The 27,289-nt window shown below is 44.7% G+C and overlaps 2 protein-coding genes and 1 long non-coding RNA gene across 6 annotated transcripts in view; 1 reads left to right on the plus strand and 2 right to left on the minus strand.

The window, feature by feature from the left end:
* Positions 1 to 166: 166 nt before the first annotated feature.
* On the minus strand, positions 167 to 9,243 carry LOC146352585 (uncharacterized). Its single transcript, XR_014787775.1, has 2 exons — positions 9,116 to 9,243; positions 167 to 961 (listed from the first exon to the last, which is right to left on the minus strand). It is a non-coding gene; the product is annotated as an uncharacterized LOC146352585 (long non-coding RNA).
* Positions 9,244 to 9,307: 64 nt separating this feature from the next.
* Positions 9,308 to 27,289, plus strand: part of RCL1 (RNA terminal phosphate cyclase like 1) — a 40,345-nt gene continuing 22,363 nt past the window's right edge. For both annotated transcript variants that reach the window (XR_014787774.1, XM_084834433.1), the window contains exons 1-5: positions 9,308 to 9,571; positions 17,214 to 17,285; positions 19,565 to 19,740; positions 23,590 to 23,664; positions 25,303 to 25,427. Coding sequence is in view for 1 of the 2 variants with exons in the window: in XM_084834433.1 (XP_084690559.1) it covers positions 9,436 to 9,571; positions 17,214 to 17,285; positions 19,565 to 19,740; positions 23,590 to 23,664; positions 25,303 to 25,427 (584 nt within the window). In the remaining variant the exon portion in view is untranslated. The remainder of the gene's footprint in view (positions 9,572 to 17,213; positions 17,286 to 19,564; positions 19,741 to 23,589; positions 23,665 to 25,302; positions 25,428 to 27,289) is intronic.
* LOC146352587 (uncharacterized) overlaps positions 17,299 to 27,289 on the minus strand; it is a 50,450-nt gene continuing 40,459 nt past the window's right edge. For all 3 annotated transcript variants that reach the window (XM_084834436.1, XM_084834437.1, XM_084834435.1), the window contains 3 exons: positions 22,460 to 22,643; positions 19,651 to 19,812; positions 17,299 to 17,659 (listed from right to left, as the gene is read on the minus strand). In XM_084834436.1, coding sequence (XP_084690562.1) covers positions 19,797 to 19,812; positions 22,460 to 22,643 — 200 coding nt within the window. In that variant the 3' untranslated portion in view covers positions 17,299 to 17,659; positions 19,651 to 19,796. The remainder of the gene's footprint in view (positions 17,660 to 19,650; positions 19,813 to 22,459; positions 22,644 to 27,289) is intronic.

Here is a 27,289-nt window from a genome sequence, read left to right on the forward strand (position 1 = left end):
TTTCATCAAATAAGTTATTTTAAACCCTTCTAAATGCTCCCACAACCTCTCATACTGAGCTACCTCAAAGGTAGATACTACTTTTTTCCCATGCAATTCTGTTTTTTTAATTGTTCAGTTCTGCTAGTTTACAAGTTTACAACTTTTATTCAATAATAATAAAATATAAAGTAACAAAGTAATGTCATTTAATGATATGTCAAAAGCCATGAGGCAGGGGGAGGGAAGATATTAATTACACAATATTTTAAACTACACAATATTTTAAAAATAAGGACTTCCTTTCCCAAATACTCAAGTGCAATACTAACACTTCCACAGTATTATAGAATATCCCAAAATAGTTATTCTCAAATCCTGATCTGTGGCCCAGCAAACACTCTGCAGAATACAACTTGCTACTATTCCACAGGCAAAAGAACTTCACACATTATGTGATAGAAAACACATTTTTATCATTGTACATATCCTAGAATCTGTAGCTGATAGATTCACACACCTGAAAACATACCTTTTTCATGAACATGCATGAAAGTCCATGTAAATTATTTTTACATACACATGTAAAATTAAAAACCATAAGATGGAAAGCATTCCTCTGTGATCTCCTGATATATAACAGTCTCTGTTTTCTCTCCTTTGTCAGCAAACACAAAAGCAGAGCAAAACGTGTCTTTCACTACTGATGGTTGGTGCAGATCTTTAACAGCTGCACTTACGTAGATGAAGCATTCCCCATCACTACATTGTCAAGTCAGGAAAATATTCACCCAGTGAGGGCTTCTTCACATGGAGCTTTTATCCTGCTATTGAGATTGCTCACTCACAGAAGTTTGCTGGCCCTTTAGATGACTTAACCTCCAGGGCGCCTCCTGCACTAAATGACCTTTGTTTCATTCTTTTAAAGACTGGAGATAATGAGGTATGAAATTACCTCTCTTGTGTTCCACTTGAGTTCCCTCTGTGGAAAAGGAAAAGCCACAAGAAGAGGAGTGAGATCAGTGAAACATATGGAAGACTCAGATATGGGGGAAAGGGGACGGGGGAAAGGAAGTACGTGTAAAGGAAGTCCACTGTGATCCTCCATTTGAAACAGAAGCAGAAAGCCCCATTTTAAATGAGGGATTTTAGGGTGTTGTAGAGATGCTCTAACTTTCTGAATGCCAGACATCTGAAAAAGACACAGAAACTTTGCTAGGAAAAAAAAAAAAAAGTCCTGGCAATTCTATGAGCAGTGGTGCAGTGGTAAATTTTGAAGTTCAGGCACTCATCACGACAGTCTCCATAGTTAGGCATCCAGGGAGAAACCAAAACCGCTAACGAGTGCGTTGATCCATATCAGTTGATCCAGTTCTAATAGTTTTATCTTCAGCAGGAGCAGGTCTTTTGTAAAGTAAAAGGCTCTTGAGTGCTCAGTCAAGACCAATCTACCGAAAAGATGTTGCATTACAACAGGGAACAATATATTGTTGCTGAGATAATACATCTCCCCCCAGCTACTGTGAGGGTTGCAGCTATGCTCAGAGGGAACAGGGGACTGGGGGGGGGGGGTGGCAGATGACATCAACACCCCTGCTAATAAAAAAGTGCTGGCGCTCTGGCCCTGCAAGTGCTGGCTCCGCTACACCACTGCCCATGGAAGATCTATAGAACTTAACTGTCATGGTTGCAAAGATGGGCCAGAGAGTGCAGCGCTAAATGCTTCACATGACACCAAAATTGGTGATCAGACATGATATAAAGGGTAGGGAAATTTGACTTATATTTTTCAAGCAGCATGCCAACGAAGCATGGGATTTGATTATCCTGACTATGATTTTATTAGGCCTTGAGATTGGATTATCCTTATCTGAACATCCTTAATAACCATTAACTAAAATATAGTGTGTGCCAAGTGGCCCTCTTGCAGTTAGTGGGCTTCATCCTGCCAGTTTCCTTCAAGTATGTGAAATCCGTGGCATTGGACTGCTGTTTTAGCAGACCTATCGGCTGACCCTGAAAACAGTTGTTTTTATTTAACGTATGTGCACGTGCTCGTCAAAGTATTATGGGAGTATTGCTGAAATACCATGCCCATGTAAGGCTGCAACCTGGCTTGCTTTTTGCCAGGACAGAACGGGGGACAGTACGGAAGAAAACAGCAGAGCGACGGAAGAGGTGAGCATCGAACTGGTGCTCAAAAGCAGTATTCTATGGTGAATACCTGAAATGTTTTTAATGTACTGTAGGTCTTCCTTGGGGAAAATAAAAAAGGGCACAAATTTAAGAATGGATATTAAAGTGAATGCAAATTGCTAAAAGAACTCATAAATCCGTAACAATAAAGGAGGATGTGTGTCGGTCTGTCAGCACCATACCTCCAAGACTGCAAAACATAGACTTCTGAAACTTGGCATACATACTAAGGGGACCCTGCAGGTGTGCACTTCATGGTTATTTGGTTTTTAAAACACATCAGTTGATTTTAATTTAATTTAAATATGTCTGTGTGTTTTAAGCCTGCAGCACAATCTTCAGTCACTAAGGGGCAGAAGTCCCTAACCAGCACATAGCTTTGCATTTGATACAGTCTGAAGCCTGGGGAGAGTAGCCTAATTGACATTTGCACAGCTGCCCTTCCCCCTACTTTGGGGAAGTCCCCTTTTAGGGGAATGGAGTGGACCGACCCCTCCCTCAGGGGTACACCATGGCAGGAGCCGTGCCTAGGGCTGCCATCAGCTATGGCTTCACTCAGATGGGGTGGGAACAGTGTTTCCAACTCTGACAGCTGTGTAACTTTGCTTGAAGGCATTGCTGCATGCAAAGCTGGATCTGTTCGCTAGTAATTGTTAAAACAGAAAGTATAAATTATGTAATATTGCATATCACACTCTCTTTATAAGAACATAAGAAGAGTCATGCTGGATCAGACCAAAGGCCTGCATAGTCCAGCATTCTTTTCCTGCAGGACAGGACACCCAGATGCCCACAGGAAGTCCATAAGCAGGACATGAGGGGAACATGGGCATCCTATAGCCCATGTTCCCCAGCAACTGGTATACATAGGCACACTATGTGATTGCCAGTGTGATGTGAGAGCCAGTGTAGTGTAGTGTAGTGTAGTGTAGTGGTGAGAGTGGCGGACTGGGAGCCGGGAGATCCGGGTTCTAATCCCCACTTGGCCATGGAAGCTCACTGGGTGACTTTGGGCCAGTCACAGACTCTCAGCCCAACCTACCTCACAGGGTTGTTGTTGTGAGGATAAAACGGAGAGGAGGATAATGTAAGCCGCCTTGGGTTCCTTGCAAGAGGAAAAAAGGCGGGATATAAATGCAATAAATAAATAAATACTGCTTCTGATACTACTGGACATAATATATAGCCATCATGGCTAGTAGTCACAAATAGCCTTCTCCTCCATTAATTTGTCTAATCCCCTTTTAAAGCCATTCAAGTTAGTGGCCATCACTACACCTTGTAGCGAATTCCATAGTGTGACTACATACTGTGTGAAAAACTGCTTCCTTTTATCTGTCCTGTTTCACTTAACTAATATAGTTTTATGAGTCATACTTGGTGACTCTTACTCGGTGACTTGGTGGTAGTTACACTGTCCAGAGAACCAAGCAGAAGTTAAATTATTAATAACTGTTGAGTTATAGGTTTAACTGTCCTGGGACTACACCACTGGAAATATCAAGAGTTTGGATTTAAACACCTGAAGCTCAAGAATTTGTGTCATCCTGGGTTGCTTCTACACTCATCCTTTCCTCTGGAATTGCCATCTTTCATTCACTCAGGGCACAATCCTATGCACGCTTAGACAGAAAAAAGTCCTACAGTTCCCAGTATTGCTGGCTGGGGAATGCCGGGAGTTATAGGACTTTTTTCTGCCTAAACATGCTTAGGATTGCACCCTCAGTTATTCCAGAGAATCCGTATGATGTCGTTGCCAGCTCAATACATTCCAGTTTTTCTGTGATGTCCACCTGCATTTGTTTTGTTTGTTTGTTTTTTTAAGGGCTGATTTGTGCAATTTTTCTGATTTGTGGCAATGCAGAGAGTTCATAAAAAGAACATTGTTTTGTTAAAATATTGTCTAATACCATCTCTGGCCAATAGATGTCACTAATTCACTATACAGCAACGTTCTTGTCTTTTCAGACTGCGGGACCCACCTTCAGCCCAAACATGCATTTTGGGACCCATTTTGGAATGCACCAGGCACAAGCCATGGCAAATCGTGATTTGCTGCCATTATGTGCGAACAGGTCCATAATGGGGGAAAGTATGCTTCCTTTGAAAATAAAGGGGCATTCTTTGTCATTTAAAAGGGGTGGGGAGTGGAAACAAATCAGAATTTAAGCTGCAACATATAATCACCAACCTACCATGTAGATGTAGAACAGGTACAAATAAATTCCATCATATTACATTTTTGCCTTTGCTTGCGAAAGAAATTTGCAAAAATAAAAACGTCAAAAGCTTGTAACATATATGCTGCAATCCTAAGCATATTTACTAAGGAGTAAGTCCCACTGAACTCAGTGGGATTTACTTCTGAGTAAACATACTTTAAACCGTGCTGTAAATCCACTAGGCTGTATAATATATAATGTTTTAACTATTGTAATTAAGCCTAAGTATGTGCAACTGAAAAAGAATTGCATATTCTTTTCCTGTTTACCACTGCTTCCGCTCTCTTTCCTCCGTTGCTTTCCTTGTGTCTATTTTTAGATTGTGATCCCTTGGGTAAGGGACCTGTCCTCAGATTCTTTGTAAAACACCACGTACATAAATGGTGTTATAAAAATAATACTAGTACTACTGATGTTTCTATATCTAAAGTGGTCCACCCTCTATGGCATGGGTGGGCCACTTCAGAGGGTCCAGAGGCCAAATTACCACTCCCATGACCCACTGGGGTCTGCACCTCCTTGCTCAGCTGAAATTGCTGCCACTGAAATGCCGCCAAAATAGTCATGCTGCCAGAAGCCCTGAGGGAATGCGAATCTCTATTGAAAGAAGACGTGCATTCTCCGAGTGCCCGTTTTAAAATAAAAATGTGGCTTTTTCACCGCTGCACTGGCAAAATTGGGCGGCAATTGAGCAGCAGTGACAGGGGATGGCAGAGGCTGAGGGAGCCACATGTTACCCACCCTGCTCTAAGGGGTGGGAGCCACTGACACCATCTGCTCAGTAATACCAGTGGACTGGGGAAAGGATTCTGAAGAACAACCGCTCCCCAGTACCCACATGTGCCATCACCACCATTTTTAATGACAGCAGAGCCAAGAGCACACAGTGCTATTTATTGTATGAGAGCATTGGCAGCACCGGATGGTCTGGATCTGGTATTGTGGGAAGACAGTACGCTCTGCCTATCGGTCTGATGATATTCTGCGAACTCTTATGGTTGAAAAGCAGTATACAAATACTGTAAAAAACAACAGCAACCACAGACTTACAACAGGCCTTTTGTAAATTTACCTGGAGGACTGAGACTCAAATTGTCTTTTTAATTTTCTCTCTCTCCAAACATTAGCAACATGGAGTGTTAATTAATGACCATGTAACCTTCTGAATAATATAAAGGTTCTCTCCATTCTAACATGCTGGCTGAAATGGTCATACCCCCAGTGGAGCAATCCTTGTTCTTGTATTGTTTACTCTGAGCAAAAGCCAAGAAGTAGGTTTATGAATTGTTGCATAAGAACATCAGAAGAGCCATGCTGGATCAGACCAAGGTCCATCTAGTCCAGCATTCTGTTCACTCAGTGGTCAACCATCTGCCCACAGGAAACCCACAAGCAGGACATAATTGCAACAGCACCCTCCCACCCATGTTCCCCAGCAACTGCTGCACACAGGCATACTGCCTCTGATGCAGAGAAGGAGTGGAATGGAATAATGGCTGCATCAGTCAATATTATAAAGAAATAATCCCCTTGTATCAGTAGGTATATTAGATTTGTAAGATTCATCAGTTTACATTCCAATTCCAAAGAAGGGCAACGCCAAAGAGTGTTCAAACTACCGCACAATTGCACTCATTTCACATGCCAGCAAGGTGATGCTCAAAATCCTACAAGCTAGGCTTCAGCAGTATGCGAACAGAGAACTACCGGAAGTACAAGCTGGGTTTCGAAGAGGCAGAGGAACTAGAGATCAAATCGCCAACATTCACTGCATCATGGAGAAAGCAAGAGAATTACAGAAAAACGTCTATTTCTGCTTCATTGACTACGCTAAAGCCTTTGATTGTGTGGATCACAACAAACTGTGGCAAATTCTTAAAGTGATGGGAGTACCAGACCACCTTACCTGTCTCCTGAGAAACCTGTACGAGGGTCAAGAAGCAACAGTAAGAACCAGACATGGAACAACCGAGTGGTTCAAAATTGGGAAAGGAGTACGACAAGGCTGCATATTGTCACCCTGCTTATTTAACTTATATGCAGAGTACATCATGAGAAATGCCGGGTTGGATGAATCAGAGGTCAGAATTAAGATTGCTGGGAGAATTATCAACAACCTCCGATATGCAGATGATACCACCCTAATGGCAGAAAGCGAAGAGGATCTCTAGAGCCTCTTGTTGAGGGTGAAAGAGGAGAGTGCAAAAGCTGGTTTGAAACTTAACATTAAAAAAACTAAGATCATGGCATCTGGCCCTATCACTTCCTGGCATATAGAAGGGGAAGAAATGGAAGCAGTGACAGATTTTACTTTCTTGGGCTCCAAGATCACTGCAGACGGTGACTGTAGCCATGAAATTAAAAGACGCTTGCTCCTTGGGAGGAAAGCTATGGCAAACCTAGACAGCATAGTAAGAAGCAGAGACATCACCTTGCCAACAAAGGTCCGTCTAATCAAAGCTATGGTTTTCCCAGTAGTAATGTATGGCTGTGAGAGCTGGACTATAAGGAAGGCTGAGCGCCGAAGAATTGATGCTTTCGAACTGTGGTGCTGGAGAAGACTCTTACGAGTCCCCTGGACTGCAAGGAGGTCCAATCAGTCAATCCTAAAGGAAATCAACCCTGAGTGCTCATTGGAAGGACAGATACTGAAGCTGAAGCTCAAATATTTTGGCCACCTAATGCGAAGAGAAAACTCTCTGGAAAAGACCCTGATGCTGGGAAAGACTGAAGGCAAAAGGAGAAGGGGACGGCAGAGGATGAGATGGCTAGATAGCATCACCGATGCAATGAATATGAACTTGAGCACGCTCCGGGAGAGTGCGCAGGACAGGAAGGCCTGGTGTGCTATGGTCCATGGGGTCACGAAGAGTCGGACACGACTGAACGACTGGACAACAACAACAAGATTCATCAGGGACCCAAAAATGCAGAGAAGTAGTCTAAGAAGAAAATGGTTTTATTACTATCAAACAACTACTTCTTGTATATGTTAAAATATAATAAGAAACTAAATAATTGACAATTTGCTTCTCTTTAATGGTTCCAACTTGATTGTTATTGAATATTATATTTATATGTATTGTGTGCCCACTTAAAGAGTGCAGTAATTGTAGATAAGGTGTGTATCAGGGATGGGAAACCTCTGGCCTGCAGAGGTTTCCTCCTAGGCCCCATCCCTCTCCCAGCTGTAGAAAAAGGCAGCTTTTCTCTAGGGCTGGAACAGGAAACCTGTTTATGACAGGAGATTCCCAGCATTACAGAAAGGCAGCTCTGATGGCTCATTGGAGATAACATTGGGGGTTTTCAGTGCTAGAGAAAAGCAGAGAGTGACTGTCCTTTCTCTATGCAGAGGCAGGAGCAATCACTCCATGCCTCTCTCTGCACAAACATATTCTTTTCTCCATGTATACTGCATAGGCGGCAATTATTTTATGCCTCTCTCAGCATGGAGAAACTCCTTTCTCCATGGACAGGCAGTCACACAGGAATTGCCCCTTGCCTCTCTCTGCATGGAGAAAGGGACCCCCACAATGTCAGGTGGGGATGGGGGGGGCAGCTCCAACTTCATCCAGCCGCGACTTCATCCAGCCCCTGGGGAGCGAACTGAAAGGTAAGCTGGCCCCCAGGGCTGGAACAGTTCCCCTTCCCTAAGCATATATAAACAAACTTGACTTATCCTAAACTCTACTACTATCTAGCCTATTGATAGGACTGGCCCTGCTGCTTACATCTATACCACATGGAAAATTGTTGTTGCTGTTAGCCTATTTAGTGTTTTTTCATTCTTCCAGGCTCAAAGTAGCCTCAACACACACACACACACAATTTTTCTTCATCAAAAAGGATATATCATATAGGAGCAAGGCAACCAGTGATCCATAACCCAAAACGATTGCTATGCCCAAAAGAAAATTGACTCATAATTAGACCTAATTTTATTTGAAGACAGCATCTTGCTGTTCAAATTCCATTTCACTTTGGGATTTGAATTATTCACATGAAAATAAAGACTGAGCTCAGAGGAGCCAAAACTAAGTCTACAGGCACTGGGTGACACTGCAAAACATGACAATGCTTGAATTGTGCATGGATTGCCTCCCTGCTGCAATTCTATCTATGGTGGTGTTGGGTTGGCGACGGCTCCTTCACACATACAGTTTGTTGTTGTTCAGTCGTTCAGTCGTGTTCGACTCTTCGTGACCCCATGGACCACAGCACGCCGGGCCTTCCTGTCCTGCGCTCTCTCCAGGAGCGTGCTCAAGTCCATATTCATTGCATCCGTGATGCTATCTAGCCATCTCGTCCCCTGCCGTCCCCTTCTCCTTTTGCCTTCAATCTTTCCCAGCATCAGGGTCTTTTCTAGTGACTTTTCTCTTCGCATTAGGTGGCCAAAATATTTGATCTTCGGCTTCAGTGTCTGTCCTACGAAGGGGTAAACATATCTGCATTTGTATCCACACTTGTGCATTCGTACCTCCGTGCAGCTCAAACAAAAACAAGCACGGTTGTTGTGGCAACTTAAAGGCTGGCGGCGTAACGCTATGCACGTTTACTTAGAAGTTCACTTAGTTCAAACGGGGCTTACTCCCAGGGAAGTGCGTACAGGACTGCAGCCCGACAGGTTTTTGTGGCACAAGCTTTGGCGGGCGGGAGCGCCAGAGGCGGGCGTAATGTAGCTAGCAATGTGCCAGGAGTCCTCCCTTGCAGCTACTTACTGCTGCGTCACCGGCCCTTTCCACGGCCCTTTCCACCGAAGCAGCCGCTTTACGAGCGTCGGCCGCGCGCGGATCTCCTCTCTCGGAGCCCGCCGGTCCCTGGACGGAGCAGCGCCCCTTCCGCAAGCGCCGCCCCGTTCCCCTTTGACCCCGCCGATGCTCAGCGTCCCATCTTCCTGTTCCAAACCACGTGGACGCGCGCTGGGCGCTGCGGGGCAGCGGCGGCGGTGCTGTGCGATCATCGTAACGAGGCAGCTCGGCCGCCTCGCCCGCCTGCGCGCGTTGGGCGGGCGGGTGCCTTGGCGCGCGGCAGCAGCAACATGGCGAGCGGATCGCCCTCGCTCAGCTATGCCGGGTGCAACTTTTTGCGGCAGAGGCTGGCGCTCTCCACGCTGAGCGGGCGGCCGGTGAAAATCCGCAAGATCAGGGCCAAGGATGACAACCCCGGCCTCAGAGGTTCGTCCGCTTGGGCTGGAGGACGCATCCGCGCGGGCGGTTGGAGGCGGGCGCGGGAGGCAGGTGATGCTGAGCGCGGCCGCTGGAGGCTTGCGTGCTGGCGGGTGGGTTGAATTCCCGCGGAGGCGGCACGACAGCGGCGAGCCCGGAATCGGCGCTAAGAGGCCGGTTTTGTTCTCGTGTTCGGCTGGGCGAGGAAAGAGCGTGGCTGCGTGGCCGCCTCCTTCCACTAAGGAGGCGACCACGCAGCCTCCACGCAGGGAGAGTGCCTCCTCTGTGAGAGGGTTTGCGTGCTGGTAGTGGTGGGGTTGCAGCAAGACCTCGCTGCAGTCCGCCGCCTTGTGAGGGATCCGTGCAGCGAACAATGGGGTAGAACGCTGATACTTCTCCGCGAGCGCTTTGGTCGGCGCGTCCCTGTTTACGCCTCTCGGAGAGAGTTATCAGGTGGCTTTCCTTTCCTTCAAAAATGCGAAGGATGCCTTTGTCAGCACCTCCCTGGGGCAATCCCTGTCGCAGCAGGCCGTACTGGATGTGATCTCCACAGAGTGTGTATTTTAGGCGGCCTTTCCTGAGAAGGTGGAACAAATTGACTCAAAACAATGAAGCCTGACAAAACTGCATTCAAAAAAAGCCATTGGCAATCGACTTCAGATGACGCAGCTACTTCTAAAAAGAGTTGTAACTTTTTTCCCTTGGGAAGTGAAAGGTGATACTTTATCAGGAACATAGGAACTGCTTTATCCAGAGTCAGACCATAGGGCAATGTCAGGAGTGTGCTGGTGGACTACAACTTCTATCAGCCCTAGCCAGAATAGCCAATGGTGACTCTGGAGTTGCGCCCCAACAACATCTGAAGGGCCACATATTCCCCATCCCTGGTCTGTGTGGCTCAGTATTTCTACACACCGTCAGCAGCTCTCCAGGTTTTCAGACAGGATTCTTTCCCGGCTCTATCTGGAGATTTGGGGGATTGAAACTAACTTAAGACCTTCTTCGTGTAAAGCGTGTGCTCTACCACTGAGCTAAGGTTCTTCCATGAATTAATCTTAATCTGGAGTTGCCCCATAAAATGTAGTGAAAATCCCCCACAGTAAGTGGCATGTAAATGATTTAGGGTAGATGTGCAGCACATTTCCTGACATGTTTACTTAGAAGTAAGTCCCACTCTGTTCAATGGGCCTTACTTCTTGGTAACAATGATTAGGATTGCAGCCACAGTGTATTACAGTTATTCCCAAATGTTTCCACCTAAATTAATATTATGCAATTGACTCTTGAGTTTTCATAGATTTTGTTCTAAACTTTTCTTCAGGAAATCCATTAATTCCCGCTATAGTGTTTTTGGCAATTTCTTATGTCGCAGTACTTGCTGGAGTGTTCCATTGCACTGAGCATCTTTCAGACTGTCTGACATGTTTCTTCCTCAGTCCAGACTCATTAACTTCTTCCAAAGCCATGCTCTTGGCTGAGGGTCAGTTCTGTTGACTAGCACAGAATGCTTTGTCATGGCCTGGAGAATACAGTTGCCAATGTTTGGCCTTAAGAGGTGTTCCTGTGCCCCTGATAGCTTCATGGCGAAGAGATGTATGAAGGTATATCTTATCCGGACACTTCAGCACTGCGACAGGTGACGCTATACTTGCTATACGCCTTCCTATTATTCACATAGGACCTTAGTTGCCTCTGTCGCCACATTAGTATGCTGTAATGCAGGCTTTGCCAACCTGGTGCCCTCCAGATGTGTTGGACTATAATGCCCATCAGCCACCATCTGGCTGGATTTGATGGGAATTGTAGTCCGGCACAACCAGGGGGCATCAGGTTGGGGAAGGCTGATGTAGTGGATAGAATATCGGACTGTACTGGGAAGACCTGGATTCAAATTCATGCTCATCCATAACCCATAGGCTTGTCTTGAGGATAAAATGGGCTGATCCTACATATGCTAATCTAAACTTCTTGAAGGAAGCTGAGGCATAAACATAATAGGATCATAGTCATCCACTTGTACCCTGCTTTCCTCTCTAAAAGGAAGCCTGAAGAGGTTAACATCATAATAGCAAAAGGCAAACACTATGAAACATCTGACAATAAAAATGCTACAACAAACCTATAAACTTTCAGTTCAGTATTTAAGAAGGCACCAGTTCAGTTAAGACACAATACAAAATAAATAAGATTTCAGTAAATAACAAGGGCATTCTTGAAAAGCAACCCATATTTTAGCCAAAAATGGGCACTTTTACCTCCAGTACAGTAGCCAATATACTAAACCAGCTTTTCCCAAGCTCGTGCCCTCCAGATGTTTTGGACGATAACTGCCATAATCCCTGACTATTGGCAATTATGGCGGCAGATGGTGGGGGTTGTAGTCAAAATCATCTGGAGGGAACCATAGTGGAGAAGGCTGCACTAAGCCATTTGGATATCCCATTAAAAGGGACAAATCCACCTTACAGGCAGCAGAAGCCAAGAGAAGAGCTGGGCACATCTGCATAATACAGTAATAGCGCAGGATACAGAGGACCACCATATACTGACATTCCCAAATATCAACCCCCCCCCCCCAATTGCAGCCCACACTAGCATAACTGATGGACAAACTGTGGGAGGCAATTGACTCTGATGGTGCTTGTGACTTTATAGCCCGGCCTGAGCAAAATCACCAGGCGCTCTCCGATGACACACTTTTTCCAGGTTGAGAGGCGGGTACACCCAGTCTCAGCCACTCACCAGGTCTGATGTTTCGGGCAGGTCTACTTGAGAGTCTGCTGATCTTAGGTGTAATAAAAAGTCAGGATGGGGGGAGATGATGCAGAAAAGCCCTGCTGGAACAGACCAAAGGTCCATCATTCTGTTTCTCACAGTAGCCAAGCAGATGTCCCTCGGGAAGCCCACAAGCAGTGGACTGCCTTGAACTTGGCGGCTGCACATAGCCATTGTGACTATTAGCCATCCATAACCTTATCCTCCATGAATTTGTCTAACTCCCTTTTAGAGCCATCTAAATTGGGGTGGGGGGGGGAGCACCACATCTTGTGACAGCAAACTTCATAGTTCAACTGTGTGCTATATCAGGGTGCAGAACCCCCAGCTTATAGGGCTAATGCGGCTCGTGGAGCCTCTTGGGATTCCTCCAGGGCCTTCCAAGCCCCAGCCCCTGGAATGACCCCCCTGAGGGAATCCACACTATTATATCTCATCAGTGAGAACAGCAGGAGTTCCCTTGTTTGTGGCTCTCCCTCCCATTGGAGGGAGCAGCTACTCCTTCCTGTGCTGGCTGAGCCCTTTTCTCTGTTTTCAGAGGGACACGGAACTCCATGCCTTTCTCAGCATGGAGAAATGCCGAAATAGGTGGGGTGATGATGTCATCTGGCCCATGGAGGGCTTGGGGGGGGCAATCTCGTCCCCACCTTCAAACTGTCCTGCATCTCTGTGCTGCGTGAAGAAACACTGCCTGTTATTGTCTGATCTGAATCTCCTGCCAAGTGGCGATAGATTTGTATGAGTTGTCAGTGTTGCTGGTAATGGAATTTGGATACGGACCTGGCAACTTATCTGTGAATTTTACGGGAAGCTTGCCTCCATTGTTAGATTATTACCTTTAAGGATGCGAAGATGTGCACAGACGGCAGCATTTTGGGACTACCAGGCCCACCCCATTCCAGCCCCAGTGCAGAGCCCACCTTCCTAGGGTCACCTAAGAGATATCGTGTTGCGGTCGTTTCTCCACACCCCTGCACACCTTCCATGTAAAACATTTTCCTCCTCGTATGTATGGAGTCTGTGGCTCTGTGGTGGAGCCCTTGCTTTGCATGCAGAAGTTCAATCCCCGGCATCTCCAGGTTGGGCTGGAAAATCTCCTGCCTGATACCCTGGAGAGCCGCTGCGGGCCAGTGTCGACAGTACCGGGCTGGATGGACCAAGGGTCTGATTCCCTGTAGGGCAGCTTCCTGTGTTCCCATGAGTCAGTCTCCAAGGGCAGCAGCTGCCACACAGGAAAGCAGCAGGGGCGAAGGACAAGCAGATCTGTTGATGTTCAAAATACTCCCACAAGTAGTGTAAGTATTATTGGAAACATGGTGGTGCTACAGAAAACCCAGAAAACCCTCCTACAGATTCTGGCATTTTGAGGAAAACAAATAGAAATGGATGAAGAAGCTCCTACTTTGTGCAGCCTTCTCTTGCTCTGTGGGATTTCTGTTCCTTGTGTCTTGGTTTGTCGGGCCAATTAGAAACAGGAAAAATAGAAGAGGGGTGATCATCTTAATCACTCTGAGGGCTGCTCTTACGTATTTAGGAACTCAAGAGGGCCATATTGCTACACTAACCCAGGAATGTTTTTTTTACTTCCATTTTAATAGTGTTTTCTTTTTAACCCATTCTTTGTTAACCTCCTTCTCTATCCCCCCCTCCCCCCACCCATAGCATCTACCTCTCTCCCACCACAGGTTCCTCTGAACCCCTCTCTCTGTTAATCCACCCTCTGTTTCACTATAAAATAAGCTCTTTTCCCTCTCTTTTACCCTCTTCTTTACTGTTTCTCCAGCTACTGGTTTCTTGGCAGTACCATCTTTTCCCCTCTTTTTCTCTTTACACTGCATGCCACTCTTTCCCCTTTCTTTACCATTGTGGGTCCCTTGTATCACCCCTTTTCCTGTTTTCCCACCACCTCCTTCTATTTCTCCCCTTTGTTCTTCACAACAGAAATCTCTTTACACAGCATCCCTGTTACCTCATTTTTCTGCCTTCCATTAAGTCCCCCGCCTCCCCTCACATTTCTTTCTCTCCTTGCTGAATTTAGGTGCAACAGCACACAAGACTCACTCTCCTAGCAGTTCACACATTGAGTGTATCTTGGATGGCAAGCAGCTGGCGCCACCTCCACCGTGCACCTCTGAATCCACAGAGAGGAAGAACCATGTGGACATAGTGACACAGGAATTTCCTGCTCCCTGACCCCACTTCTAATGGGCTTGGTTGGCTCTTATCTATTCTCACAAAGGGGTGGGAAAGGGCCACAACAACGGGTATGCAGAATTCCCCCAGGGAGGCCACAAAGATCCAGGAAGGCCCGTGAGCTGTATATTGTGCAGGACCAGAATAGAAAGTCACTTGTTCAAGCAGTCTGCCACTTATGCTCAACGGATCCTGCTGAGACTCGGCAGAGGGTGACTAGATCGTGGTTCCATTGAGGTTTTGCCAGCTGAGACAAAGACTCAAAATTCAAGGAATGTTTTTGCCCAACCCCTATTTTCAAATCTTGGAGGTGGTGGCAGCATCATTCATTCAGAGGGAAGAATCAACAGAACAGTGCAGCAATATAGGGTGCAAGTTACAGTTGCAAATTGCTGATGCAAGTATATCACCAGTCCCAAGGTAGACCAATTTGTTAAATAATCCATTGTGAAATAATTGTTGTGAAAAACACATTATGGTTAAAAAACAAAATTAGACAGACACTGTTTATTATTAATTTTAAATTGGTGACGTGATTCCAGGTGGGCCTGTTCATATACCCATATGTAAGATGACCCATGCTGGATCAGACCAAGGGTCCATCTAGTCCAACATTTCGTTCACACGGTGGCCAACCAGCTGCCCGTGGGGAACCCACAGAAAGGACCTGAGTGCACTAGCACCTGCCCGCCCGTGTCCCTCAGCAACTGGTATCCTGGTGTATCTTCTCGATTTCCTTCTTGCCACTGGAATTTTGTCAGTTTGGATTTCACCTGTAGGTTCTATATCTTGATTCCAATGTGGGACTTTCTTATCTCCTTCAGCTATGTTATCCATAGCACCCACTTCTGATAGTTTGGTCACCTACTTTAAAAACTCCCACAACCTACCAGCATCCTCTCATCCAGCATTTTGAAATTGATGGTTTTAACTGGAAAAACACACACAAGTGTTTCAGTCTGCAGCTGCTACTGGCTCCATGTGCTTTTAAAATATGATTTTAATCTTCAAGCGTAAAATGAGGTGGGATAGAAATATTTTAAATAAATAGAGGAGACTTGTCCTCCTTTCCCTCTGGTCACTCTAAGAGTCAAACACTGCAATCCTATACATGTCACCCCACAAGTAAGTCCCACTGAGTTAAGTGGAACTTACTCCCAGGTTAGTGGGTGTAAGATTGCAGCCGAAGTGTGATTAAATGCATATGCAAATACCCCATGGGAAAAATACTGTCTTTAAATGTTTTCCTGTTTGCATTGGGTATTCTTTATGCTGCCAACTGGAAAGAGTTTTGAGGCATTCTGCTGGTGTTTACTTTTTCTGATGTTCTTCTCAAATGAATCCCTTGATTAAAGGAATAAGTGATATATGTGTGTGTGTTCTAATGGGAGCTCTGAGACATCTTATTGCTGTAGCAAACCTTTGGTACTGGGGATCATCTTGAGTAGATGGGTCAAATGAAATGGGTGACTAAGGGTACAATCCTATACCTGTTCAGACAAAAAAAAAGTTATACAACTCCCAGCATTCCTCAACCAGCCATAGTGGCTGGGGAATTCTGGGGGCTGTAGGACTTTTTTCTGTCTAAACATGCACCCTAAGGCTGATAAGGAGAGCATCACTAGGACAGAGGGAGTGGAATGATTTTGGTCCAAAATGTAGGCAGAGATTCCAGTTAATCAATTATTTACTTCTAGCTTGTTGGTATTCTTTCTTTTGCAGTACTGAGTTTCTAGCATCACCCTGGTTGTTTTGTGAGGTTATCTTTTAAAGCATGATGTGCTTGGTCATGAGATATCTTGCTTATGTGATACAGAACATTATTTTTATTTGGGGGTTGTATATATGTGCATCATGTGCACATGTGATATATCACAACAGAGATCTGATTAGTTACTCGGAGCACTGGCTCAGAACAATGATACAGCCTTTTTGCGTAACACTGGCAAAGTATCTTGTAGGCCAATCCTATGCATATTAACTTGGATGAAAGTCTTGCCGCGTGTATGTCTGTGCAGGATCGCATCCTTGAGTTCAGTGGGGGTAAATTCTTATTGTTCCTCTGGTTCCTGTAGTTATAAAATGAGAATAAATTTTATTTGCTCATCTACTTTAATCACATGGTTAATTAAGGGCGCAATCCTAACTAGATAGGCGGCTGCCTACGACCTCGGATGCGACCGCCTATCCAAAGCAAGGCAGGAGAGGCACGGGGGGGGGGTCGTTCCCTCCGCGCTTCTCCTGCCTTACTCCTTTTCCGGGAGAGGAAGCTGCCGTACGACACATTGGATGTGTTGTACAAGCAGCTCCGCTGTCCCTGCCTCAGAATGCCCCCAGCCCCGCCCCTTTTCAGTCGCTCTGCACTCCTTTTGCAAGCGCGGAGGATGGGGCTTCTCCATGCTGCCCCCGAGGCAGCGCAGATGAGAGGAGCAGTCAGTTTTCTGGGAAATGACCTCGGAGTGCGGGCTCCAAGGTCAGTTCCAAGAAATGAGCATATCCTATGGCCTGCTAGACAGTGCCTAGCGGCCATAGGATTGCTCTCTAACTGCATAAGGGTTAAATGGGGGAAAGATTTTGATTACAGCACAGTACATGTCATTGGATTTTGTGAAGGCTGACATGAAAGTTCTTGGAATAAATACTGAATGCTTCGAATCTAATATGCTTTTGGTTTTCCTAACAGATTTTGAAGCCAACTTTATACGGCTGATTGACAAAATAACCAATGGCTCTAGGATTGAAATAAATCAAACAGGTAATTATTTGTTATCTATTTACTGCCATCACTGTACGAAAATGGGGCCTTGCCCTGAAGAGCTTACAATCTAAAATTTTACACAGAGGAAACGGGAAGAGGAGAGAAGGCAGATGTAAACAGGGAAAGGATACGCAATTGTTTCAGTTACTCATACTCAGGCTTAGCTATAGGCTTAGTTGCAGGAGGGCTCGGGAACATGCATCTTTCTGCTTTAATATGTTTGAAAGCTTATTTTTTTTCACCTAGTGCTTCTTCACCTCTAAATGGTAAATATCCACTTTCTATAAACGATCAATTCCAGGGACAGGAAGAATCTGAGTTTCTCTGCTGTTTTGTGTATGATCCTGTAGTCATCCTTTCCATTTCTATTGCTGGAACAGAATAGCAACACAAATAGAGAAAAGAAGTTGCTGACTGTTCACAAAGCACGCTCAAAGATAAGCAAATAGTTAGAGAGAGCAATGGGAGAACTCCCCTTGGCTCAGATTAGAATCAGCTCGGTATTTACAAATCTTTTTTAGGACTGTTCAGAAAAGGTTGTCTGTTTTCCAAGAGGTCTCTCCTGGCTCATAATGTTGGCACATGGAAGTTGATATATATGTTTGTGGCACCATCATCATCCCTTTTAATTTGTATGCCACTTTCCCACACAATGTGCCCACAACGACTTGCAAGACAAAAACAGCAACAGAAAAAGAATGCATATTAATACATCAGTTGCAATAATACATCATTACAATAACAACCCAAACAATTCATTTCACTAATACTAACATGCCATTTTAAATTAATTACAAAATAGGCAATATCAACCATTAAGGTGCAATATCAGTTTATATTCATCAATAATACATAAACCAAAGACAAATATACCAATGTTTCCAATGCATTAACAAATATGCAACCAATAACCATTTCCCCCCAAAATGATAAATGCAGGAAGTAGCCGTCAGGTTTCTTACAAGCTACAGTGGCTGATCTCTCCCAAGCTCCACTTTCCCATTCTAGTGCAGTTCTTAGGGCTTCAGCCCTACGGGGGTGATATTTAGTCTCTTCCCCTGTGCTCTGGATGTTCCTGCTGCTGCAGGAACCATCAGTGTCTTGCCCCAGGGAATTATAGTGTGGTTTCACTTGCCCTGTGTTTAGCCCATGGTGAAGAGCTGCCTGGAAATTCAAGCCCCACCCTGACATACCTACTTGGGAACAAGAAAAGATTTTAGATCTGGAAGGAGGACAATAAACACAGAGAACATTTCCCAGAAACAGTCAAAAGCACTGATTAACCTAAATCAGGGATGCAGGACCTCTTTTAGTCCATGGCTGAATTCCATTTCGGAGACGCTTTCAGGGACTGCATTCCAGTGATGGGCGGGAACAAATGCAAAACAGGGTGGGGCCACAACAGGAGCATATTTGAGCATAAAGTTCTGGTTGTCAGTAACAGTCTAGGGAGGCATTTCAACATTTTAGAATGGGGAAGAAAGTGCGCGAAAGCTGGGAAACCTCCGGACAATCTGTGATTGGGAGAAAGGAGGTGGGGCCCTCTGGGGAAGACCAGGAAGGCTGGTTTTGGTCCCCAGGCCTGAGGCTCTGCCATTGGGACCTAAATAGTGACGGTTCTCACTGAACAGAAGGGTGATTGGTTGGGTGGTCTGCTTGTGTAGCTCACAGCAATCACTGAAACTTATTGATAGTAATGAGCGGCAGCATCCCTCCAAGGGCCCACAGCAGCTTTGCAGGGCGTGGAGGGTGTATGGTTCCTTTCATTAGGGCCACAGCATGGGTGTTCAAGGGAAGAAGGGTTAAATCCCCCTTCGTGTGCACTGTGGTCCAAATCCTCATTGTCTCTCTCAGCCCACCCGCAGCTGCAATGACCTGGCCTGGTTGTACGGAGTGAAAGCTGCCTTGGGTTTGAAGGGTCACAAAGCTCCATGTTCTCCTGTATTTATTTACTTACTTACTTACTTACTTACTTACTTAAATTTATATCCCACTTTTCTTCCATCATGGAACTCAAGGTGGCTACATGTGATTCCCGGGTGGTCTCCCCTCCAAGCACTGACCAGACCCAAACCTGCTTAGCCTCAGCAAGGTGGCTGCCTCATGTGCCTTCAGACTATGCCCTGGGACATATGCCTGTATATAGGAGTCACATCATGGGCCCATCATCGCATTATGGGCATCAAATGCTGGGCAAGGCAAGCACCTGGTCTTAACATTTCTGTTATAGTTGCAAAAAATTAATGTGGAGAACATTTCCTTTTGCTCTTGAAAAGGTACGACGTTATACTATCAGCCTGGCCTGCTCTACGGGGGTTCATTGGAACACGATTGTAGCCCCAGTCGCAGTATTGGTTATTACCTGGAAAGCCTTCTCTGCCTAGCGCCATTCATGAAGCACCCATTAAGGATTGTTCTCCGGGGTGTCACCAACGATCAAGTAGATCCTTCGGTAAGTCGCAAAGCTCCAAGAAACAAATTAATCCTCTTCCTCGAGCCTTCCCTCTCTCAGGACATGGGATGCCTAAAATGGAGCAGCAGGGTTAGAAGCGGGGGTGGAGTATAGAATGCTGGTACAGAAAAGAGGTGGTGCAAAGAGATCGGAAGCAGAAAGAAAGCAGGAGCAATGAAGGATGGCTGCAGCAAGAGGAAGGAGGAGTCAAAGGGAAAAGGGCAAGTAAGCCATTGATGGGCGACCACTCATGCCCCTTGATGTCACCCCTGGGGCAGTAGGGGGGTTGCCCACACACATTTAGGCACATTTATTGGTTCCATAATGGTAGATCATCTCTCTGTGTCCATATTGTATAATTTGTGAGGGTCTATCATCAGGAGCACCATGGGAAGAGGGCACCATGTTCTGTGGCTGCAGCTGTAGCCCCAACTAAAAGTCACTTTGAGAATCGCAGCCCCAGAAAAAAGAATTGGAAATAGGGAGCCCTGAGTAGTTTTTAGACAGGTGAGCTCAGCCATGTATGTGCAACGTGTATCTGCTATAATATAGCCATTGATTTTGTGATTGACTTGATATCTACGTGACCAATATGTAAGGAAAATAACAAATTCCATCATCCAGCTTTATAGAGCTTTTGCTCCATTAGAACTGAGCACCAGTTATCAGTGCATTAATTGTAAGGAAGTAGCCAGATATTGGTCCTCATCTCTGCCCCCAGGACTAGATGGAAGAACTGTACTAGGACCAGGGAATTGAAGGAATAGAAAAGCTTGTCCTCCTTTAGAAAATGAGAACCATTTCTGATGCCATCTTGAACTTGGGAAAGTTAAGCAAGAATTGCGACCCCAAGGCAGTATCCAGTGGTAGTCCTACGAAGACTAGGCCCATTCACTTCAGTGGGTCTACTCTGTGTAGGAGTACCATTAATGCCTACACAATCTATTTTCAGGATCTTCTTCATGTGGTATGAGACCCTGTGTATTCATTCCTAGGGTTGCATCATGCTTTATCCACTTTAATATACAAGGTGGTCTGTGAATGAAATCGCTTCTCCCAGGATCTAAAGGGTTACAGCAGCCCTCAGGCCATCTGAGGATTTCTACACTTTGTTCTCCTCTTATATTTCATTATTTTCAGTTGAGGTACTTGGTACTGGCTTTTGACTTGCCAGGACCTGCAAAAGACAAAATGGAATGGAGGGAGGGAAGTAAACAGAAACAAATGCTGTTCTGCTCTAGATCATTCAGTCGCATCTTTCCCCTCTTACCCAGTTTATGGAAATGGATGGAGACCAACTAAGCTTTCCTTTTAGCCCAGATCAGCTAGATGAATTATGCAACACCACCACCACCACCACAAAAAACCCCTGCCTTGGTTAGACCAGTTTAGTGTATGTGTAGAGGGGGGTGTTACAAGCTGGTTTCTTAAAGGTGTACTGATTGGACATTGAAATACTACACCCACCTCAGTCATACTGTTTTTTAAGCAGTGGGGTGAATGATAAGGAGCTTAGGAATGTAAGGAGCTGCTTTATACCAAGTTGGACCATTGGTCCATCAAGCTCAGTATTGTCCATATCAGGGGCATCAAACCTCTTTCAGCCCGAGGGGCTAATTCAATTTCAGAGAAGCTCTTGCAGGCTGTATTCCAGTGGTGGATGGGGCCAAAGGGAAAAGGGACAAACTATCAAAAAATGCGTGCACGCACGGACACACATACATGTGCACACACAGAGCATATTTTACCTTAAAGCTCTTCCTGCCAGTAATTAAGCCTTAGGAGTGTCATTTAAACATAGTAGGATGGACGGGGGGGGGGGGGACCATGCAAAAGCCAGGAAACCACCAAATGATTGGCAGTTGGGGGAAAGTGGGTGGGAGCAGGGGAAGGGGACATGGCTATCTGGGGAACCCAGTGAGCCAGATGGGTTCCCCAGAACAGCCGGATTTGGCCCCCAAGCCTGAGGTACAACACACCTGGTCTATATTGCCTGTCAGGCTCTTTCCAGGAGTTCAGACACTGGTGTTTCCCATCCTTCAGTGATGCTGGGGACTGAACCTGGGACCTTCCGCAGCCAAAGCAGGTGCTCCAGCACTGAGCCACAGCCGTTCTATTCAGCCTCTTTTTAAAACGCTGTGCTTGGGCCTAAGGAAGGTGGTTCTTCAAATTAATATGCCTTTACAGTAGGATTGTTCCCAAAGGGTTGCTAGAGCAACATTTCAAGAGGGCTGTCAGCAAATGCCCCCCACCCCAGCCAGGGGGTTCCAGCACTCTCCTTAGGTAGCCTGTAACTGATAAAATGAAGGCACAGAGCACATCTGAAAAAGATATTCCAAAGAAGAGTCTAGACCAGCCTAGTTTATGGGCCAGAAGCACTGAGGGTTAGCCAGTGTATGTTGTGAGTCCAGCCCTATTTTGTCAAAGCAGTTGGTAGCAGGACCCAAGAGTTTGATGACGTTTCTAGCAAATAAAGGGGCTTGCCTTGAATTATCTTGACCTGCCACAGTCATCGTAGACCTTTAAAAAAAAAAAGCTGACCGGGTTTTGTGCCCGATTCTGCCATCCGATGAGCCACAGATTCTGAGGGGTCTTGCACCTGAAAATATGTGTTGACTGCATGCCAGTGTGGAAAAGGAGGGCTTGGTTGGGAAGTGGTTAAAAATAAGTCCTCTGTTTTGCTTCAACACTTGCTTATTATTTTTAAAAAGTTGCTTACCCTTTTGAGCAACGTGAAAACTGAAGCATTTGCCTGCTGACTCTTCTCTTTTTCCACTTCTGTTTGCTAATAGCTGTGTTTCTGCGGGAGCCAGCATTATTGCCCTTAGCCAAGAGGTTAGCGTTATCTGTGTCAAACAGGGATGAGGCAGGCCTGAGGCAAGGGATGCTGGGTGAGCTTGATGCTAGAAGAATTAACAGGAAGAGACTTGAATTGTGTAACCATAGCCAAATGGCTCATGTAGGTCTCTGCAGGATGAAAAACGCTCTCAAGCTGCGAACTGTACTCTTGGTTGAAGCTTGCAGGCACTAGGCTACACAGTAGGTACATGCATGTATGCTGCAATTCCATGAGAACATATCTGAAAAGCACAGAAGGTGGTGGTGGGTGCAAAATACCATCTGATACATTGGTTCAACCTTGTACGTGTGCACAAGTATGCACACTTTCTTTTGATTGATAACTGGTGGCGTGTGATACCAGTTAGGAATAACTTTAAAGTGACCAACTTGCAGCCCTTGGGCAGTATCCAACAAGGCACAGCTGCTAACATAAGAAAATAAGAGCATCAGACCAAGGGTCCATCTAATCCAGCATTCTGTTCACACAGTGGCCAACCAGCTGTCAACGGAAAACCCACAAGCAAGACATGAGTGCATCTACACGACATTGCATTCAGGTAAACTACTCTAGCACACCACCAATAGCATTAGTTGGCTCACTGATTTCTGTGGGAGATTGGCATGCCAGCTAACGCTATTGGCATTATGCTAGAGTAGTTTACACTAGCGCAACATAATTTATGTTAGCAATTGTGTCCCATTGGATACTGCTCCATATCCCTAATTTTCTTCCTTCCCTCCCTGTCTTGTTCATTTGTTCTCTCTCTCTCTCTCTCTCTCTCTCTCTCTCATGTTTACATAATCAATAGCTAATCTATTTCATCAACATTAGTTGATGCACCTTGTACTGCTGGTACTTTACTAATTTTAAATCTTGCATTTCCTTTACATGCAAGATAAATGACAAATTTAAAATCCCTCCTCAAAATGAATGTTTGATGTATTGGTGCACAAATATTGTTGGTGTCCCCTTTGGGTAACTAGGCTTTCTTTCTGAATATTTTTCAGGTGGATGTTCTTAAGGCAACTGCTATACCTTTATTGAAAAGATTTGGAATTGATGGCAAAGAGTTAGAACTCAAGGTAAGAACTTAATTGCTATTTCTACATACTCTCATTCATACTCTGCCACAAGTGTGCTGTTCTTTCATCAGTACAGGAGAATAAAAGGAATGCTCTCTCAAACTGAGAGACATGGATTTAAAGCAACACTCTGTTAACCTTTTGTGTTCAGCCTGTGGAGGTTGAAAAAGGAAAGAGGAAGCTGGTTGCATTTTTCAGTGCTGTTTCCTCTCCTGATTTTGCTGCTTTTTTGGCCTTTTGTTTTATGACTTTGCCTCTCCTACCAGTGAAAGTGACTTATAAAGTCAAGAAATGTTAAATAAATAATTGTTACTGGATAGTCATTTATTTACAATATTTGTATGCCATCCAATTACAGTGTCTCTGGGCAGTTTACAGTAATACAACATTACTTTACAATAGCAGTCAACAAAATAATAAAAAGAAAGAAAGAAAAGAAAAGAAAAAAAGTAAGAATTTGTATATAATGAGATATACAAAATCGCTGAAAGTATACAGAGGATCTAAAGGGGATTAAAAGTGCACAGATCTAAAAAGTCTGGGAAAATAAAAAAGGCCTTTACCTGGTGTTGAAAAGAATATAAGGCAGGCTCCAGGCAAGGCCCTCTGAGAGGGATTACATAAATGGGGTACCAGCTCAGTAGCCACCCATTACACCTCAATTAGCAGGGCACATATAGAAGGGTCCCTATAAAGGGTCCAGACACATACATATGGGAGGGGGCAATCCTTCATATTGTGAAAGCTAATAAGAAAAAGGTAGCTAAACAGTGACTGGCTAAATTCACCAAGGAGTTGACAGTTAATGGTTATTAACCAAACCCTTGGGAAATGCATTTTTGTCCCCCAGCGAGCGAATAGCAGGGAATGAACAAGAGCACTGAGTGATGGAACTGGGGAGAGTGTAGAACCAGATGCCCATTTTTTGCGTAATCTTCCCTTTTCTGTTCCAGATCGAAAAATCTGATTGTTGGGAAGAACCTAGGAATCTTCTTCTTTTCTGGCTCCCTTGTAATTCTACTTTGTTTGCAGCCCATAAGAGAGTTCCTTAATTTTGGATTAATTATTCCAGGCTCTGGCTTTTATGGGTTGAGTGACCTAGCAATATTATTTGCTTACTTTATGAGACATAACCCTGAGGCTGACTTTTTTGTATTCCCACCCCTATTTTGTTTTTCCTGGGGGCTTTAGTAGCTTCCTTAATTAGAGTTGGCTGGGCTTTAATCTGTGTAGATTCCGATGTCAGCATATTGGTATACAAAGGTCCACAATCATGAAAGAGGCACACAGGTATTTCTTAGGCTGGGAATGGCCATGTGTGTTTTCACCCTGCTGGGCAGTATGGCTGTGGAGACTAGGACAGCTTCATACATGCTAGTCCACACTCAACTACAGGATGCATGTTTTGTAACATTGGGAGCCCACTGAACAGGAATAATGTAATGAATGAACCATTCATTCTCTAGCATGAATGCTAGTGAATATTTTTATTCTGAGGAAAAAAACGCTTTGGCTGGTTCATCCTGCTCTCCATTTTGCTGGTTGCATCACCTTACTAGAGTCTGTAAGACCTCTTGGTTGTTTAGATAGAAAATCAAAGACTGTTTCATAACTTAAATGCTCATTTATTGTTTTCAGATCACAAGGAGGGGTATGCCCCCCAAAGGAGGAGGTGAAGTGGTATTGAGTTGTCCCGTGAAAAAAGCACTGAAGCCTATTCAGTACATCGACCCTGGCAAAATTAAGCGCATCAGAGGTGTTGCGTATCCTTCTCTAAATGTTTATAGACTGAAATCTATGCTGCCCTTTTCATGTACATTAGAGATTTAGGCTGCAGTCCTTCTTACCTAGGAGTAAGCCCCATTGAACTCAATGGGGATTTGCTTCTCAGTAGAAATGTATATGATTTTGCTGTCAGTAATGTGTGGTGTTCTGTGCATGACTGATGTGCAGATGGCTGAGCGCAGATGGCTGAGCTGTGGTTGAACAGTCTGAACTTTTCTGCCAAGTGGCGCAGAGGTTTGTCTCTTATAACAAATGCTTAAATGTGCTGTCCAGATGAATTCACTGTAGTGGTTTTCACCATCCTTGAAAAGAAGGGCATTAAAGTTGCCAACCCACACACATTTTGCAGTCCACCTTTCTGTGCCTACCTCAACACACCTCCAACAACACCAAGGATGCCACTCAATGGGATCGCCCTCGGTAGACCTTCTGTCTGACCCATCAGCCAGGACAGTTAGGCTGGTGAGGACTAGGAATAGGGCCTTTTCTGTGGTGGCCCCCACTCTGTGGAATTCCCCCCCTAGTGATCCCCACCATACCCCTCTTTGATGAGTTTCCGCCAGGCTTTAAAAACCTGGCTGTTCAGGTGGGCATTTGGGGTGGGTTAGGGTTTTTTAGAGCAACGTTGTTTTATGTTGTTTTGTTCAGTTGATTATGTAAATTCATTGTATTTCGTGTTGTTATTAGTATTGTGCGCCCCCTAGAGTGGCTGGGTAGCTGGCCAGATGAGCAGCTAATAAATCTAATAAATAAATAAAATAAATACCTACTTTAATTATTTGTACCCTGAAAGGGGAAAAAATCAGAATCAACTATGGTACAGCTTCCTTTACCAGAGCCATTCTTAATTACCATAGGCAATTAGGGTGAGTGGTGATTTTTTTTTTAAAGCTTGGTTTTCAGTCTATAAATGTTTTGCTATTGAATGGCTACATAAATGGCAAACTCCTAGCTTCTCCCCACAGTTATACATAGATTAAAACCTCAGCATTACCAATATTACCGTTGTGATCAGGTGATATAGAATAAACCACCAGCTATGGAAGGGAGCAGTGCAGGAAAAAGTGCCTTATGATGGAGTACACATAACATTCTTTTACCAGTATTATAGATCCAGGTCCTTGCCTGGTCTTCAGTCTTCCAATTTTATCGCCCACTCTTATCTGAACTGTAGGACTTAACCTGAAGTTCAGATATTGTTTTTCAGGAAACTAACACCTGACGTCTGCTTTGTTTTGAACGTAGAATGATTTCTCAGTTCTAGACTCTATCCAACCACCTCAGCATTCAGTTAGATTGACGAGAAGCCAATACACACACCCTACTCCAGGAGACAATGGCTAACGGTGCATTTGCCTTTTTGCTCTTGCTGCTCTTCTAATCTTTCAGTAGCAATAGGGCATAGTTTGTTCCAGCCTAGCTGGGAATTACAGGAGTTGTAGTCCAACATATCTGGAGGGCACCAGGTTGGGGAAGGCTGGTTTATTCTAAATTCAGGTTGTAGGACAGGGATTGCAACAGTCAAGCCCAGCTGTATTTTAGCATCTGGTACACACTTTGAAAGATAAAACTATGATATCTATGCTTCACTGGTTTAGGAATGTGTCACTACTTTTTCCATGTTGATTTGGCAGTTATGGTGGTGTCTGGGCCTGTGGTGTGTTTGGAGCTTAGTAAAAAGACACTGTAACTTTCTGTAGATGCATTATGCTTCTCAAGATGTTTTTAACATATCCTTTTGACCCCCAAAAGGGGATGTAAGTATTACTTGCAAACTGTAGCCTACAAATTGCAGTCCTGTGTTTTACTGTATGGACAGCAACACACACACGTGTTATTA

The sequence above is a fragment of the Heloderma suspectum genome, chromosome 2 (assembly GCF_057233095.1).
Source record: "Heloderma suspectum isolate Gila_16-S chromosome 2, 16-S_ref, whole genome shotgun sequence".
In the NCBI taxonomy this organism is placed as follows: Eukaryota; Metazoa; Chordata; class Lepidosauria; order Squamata; family Helodermatidae; genus Heloderma; species Heloderma suspectum.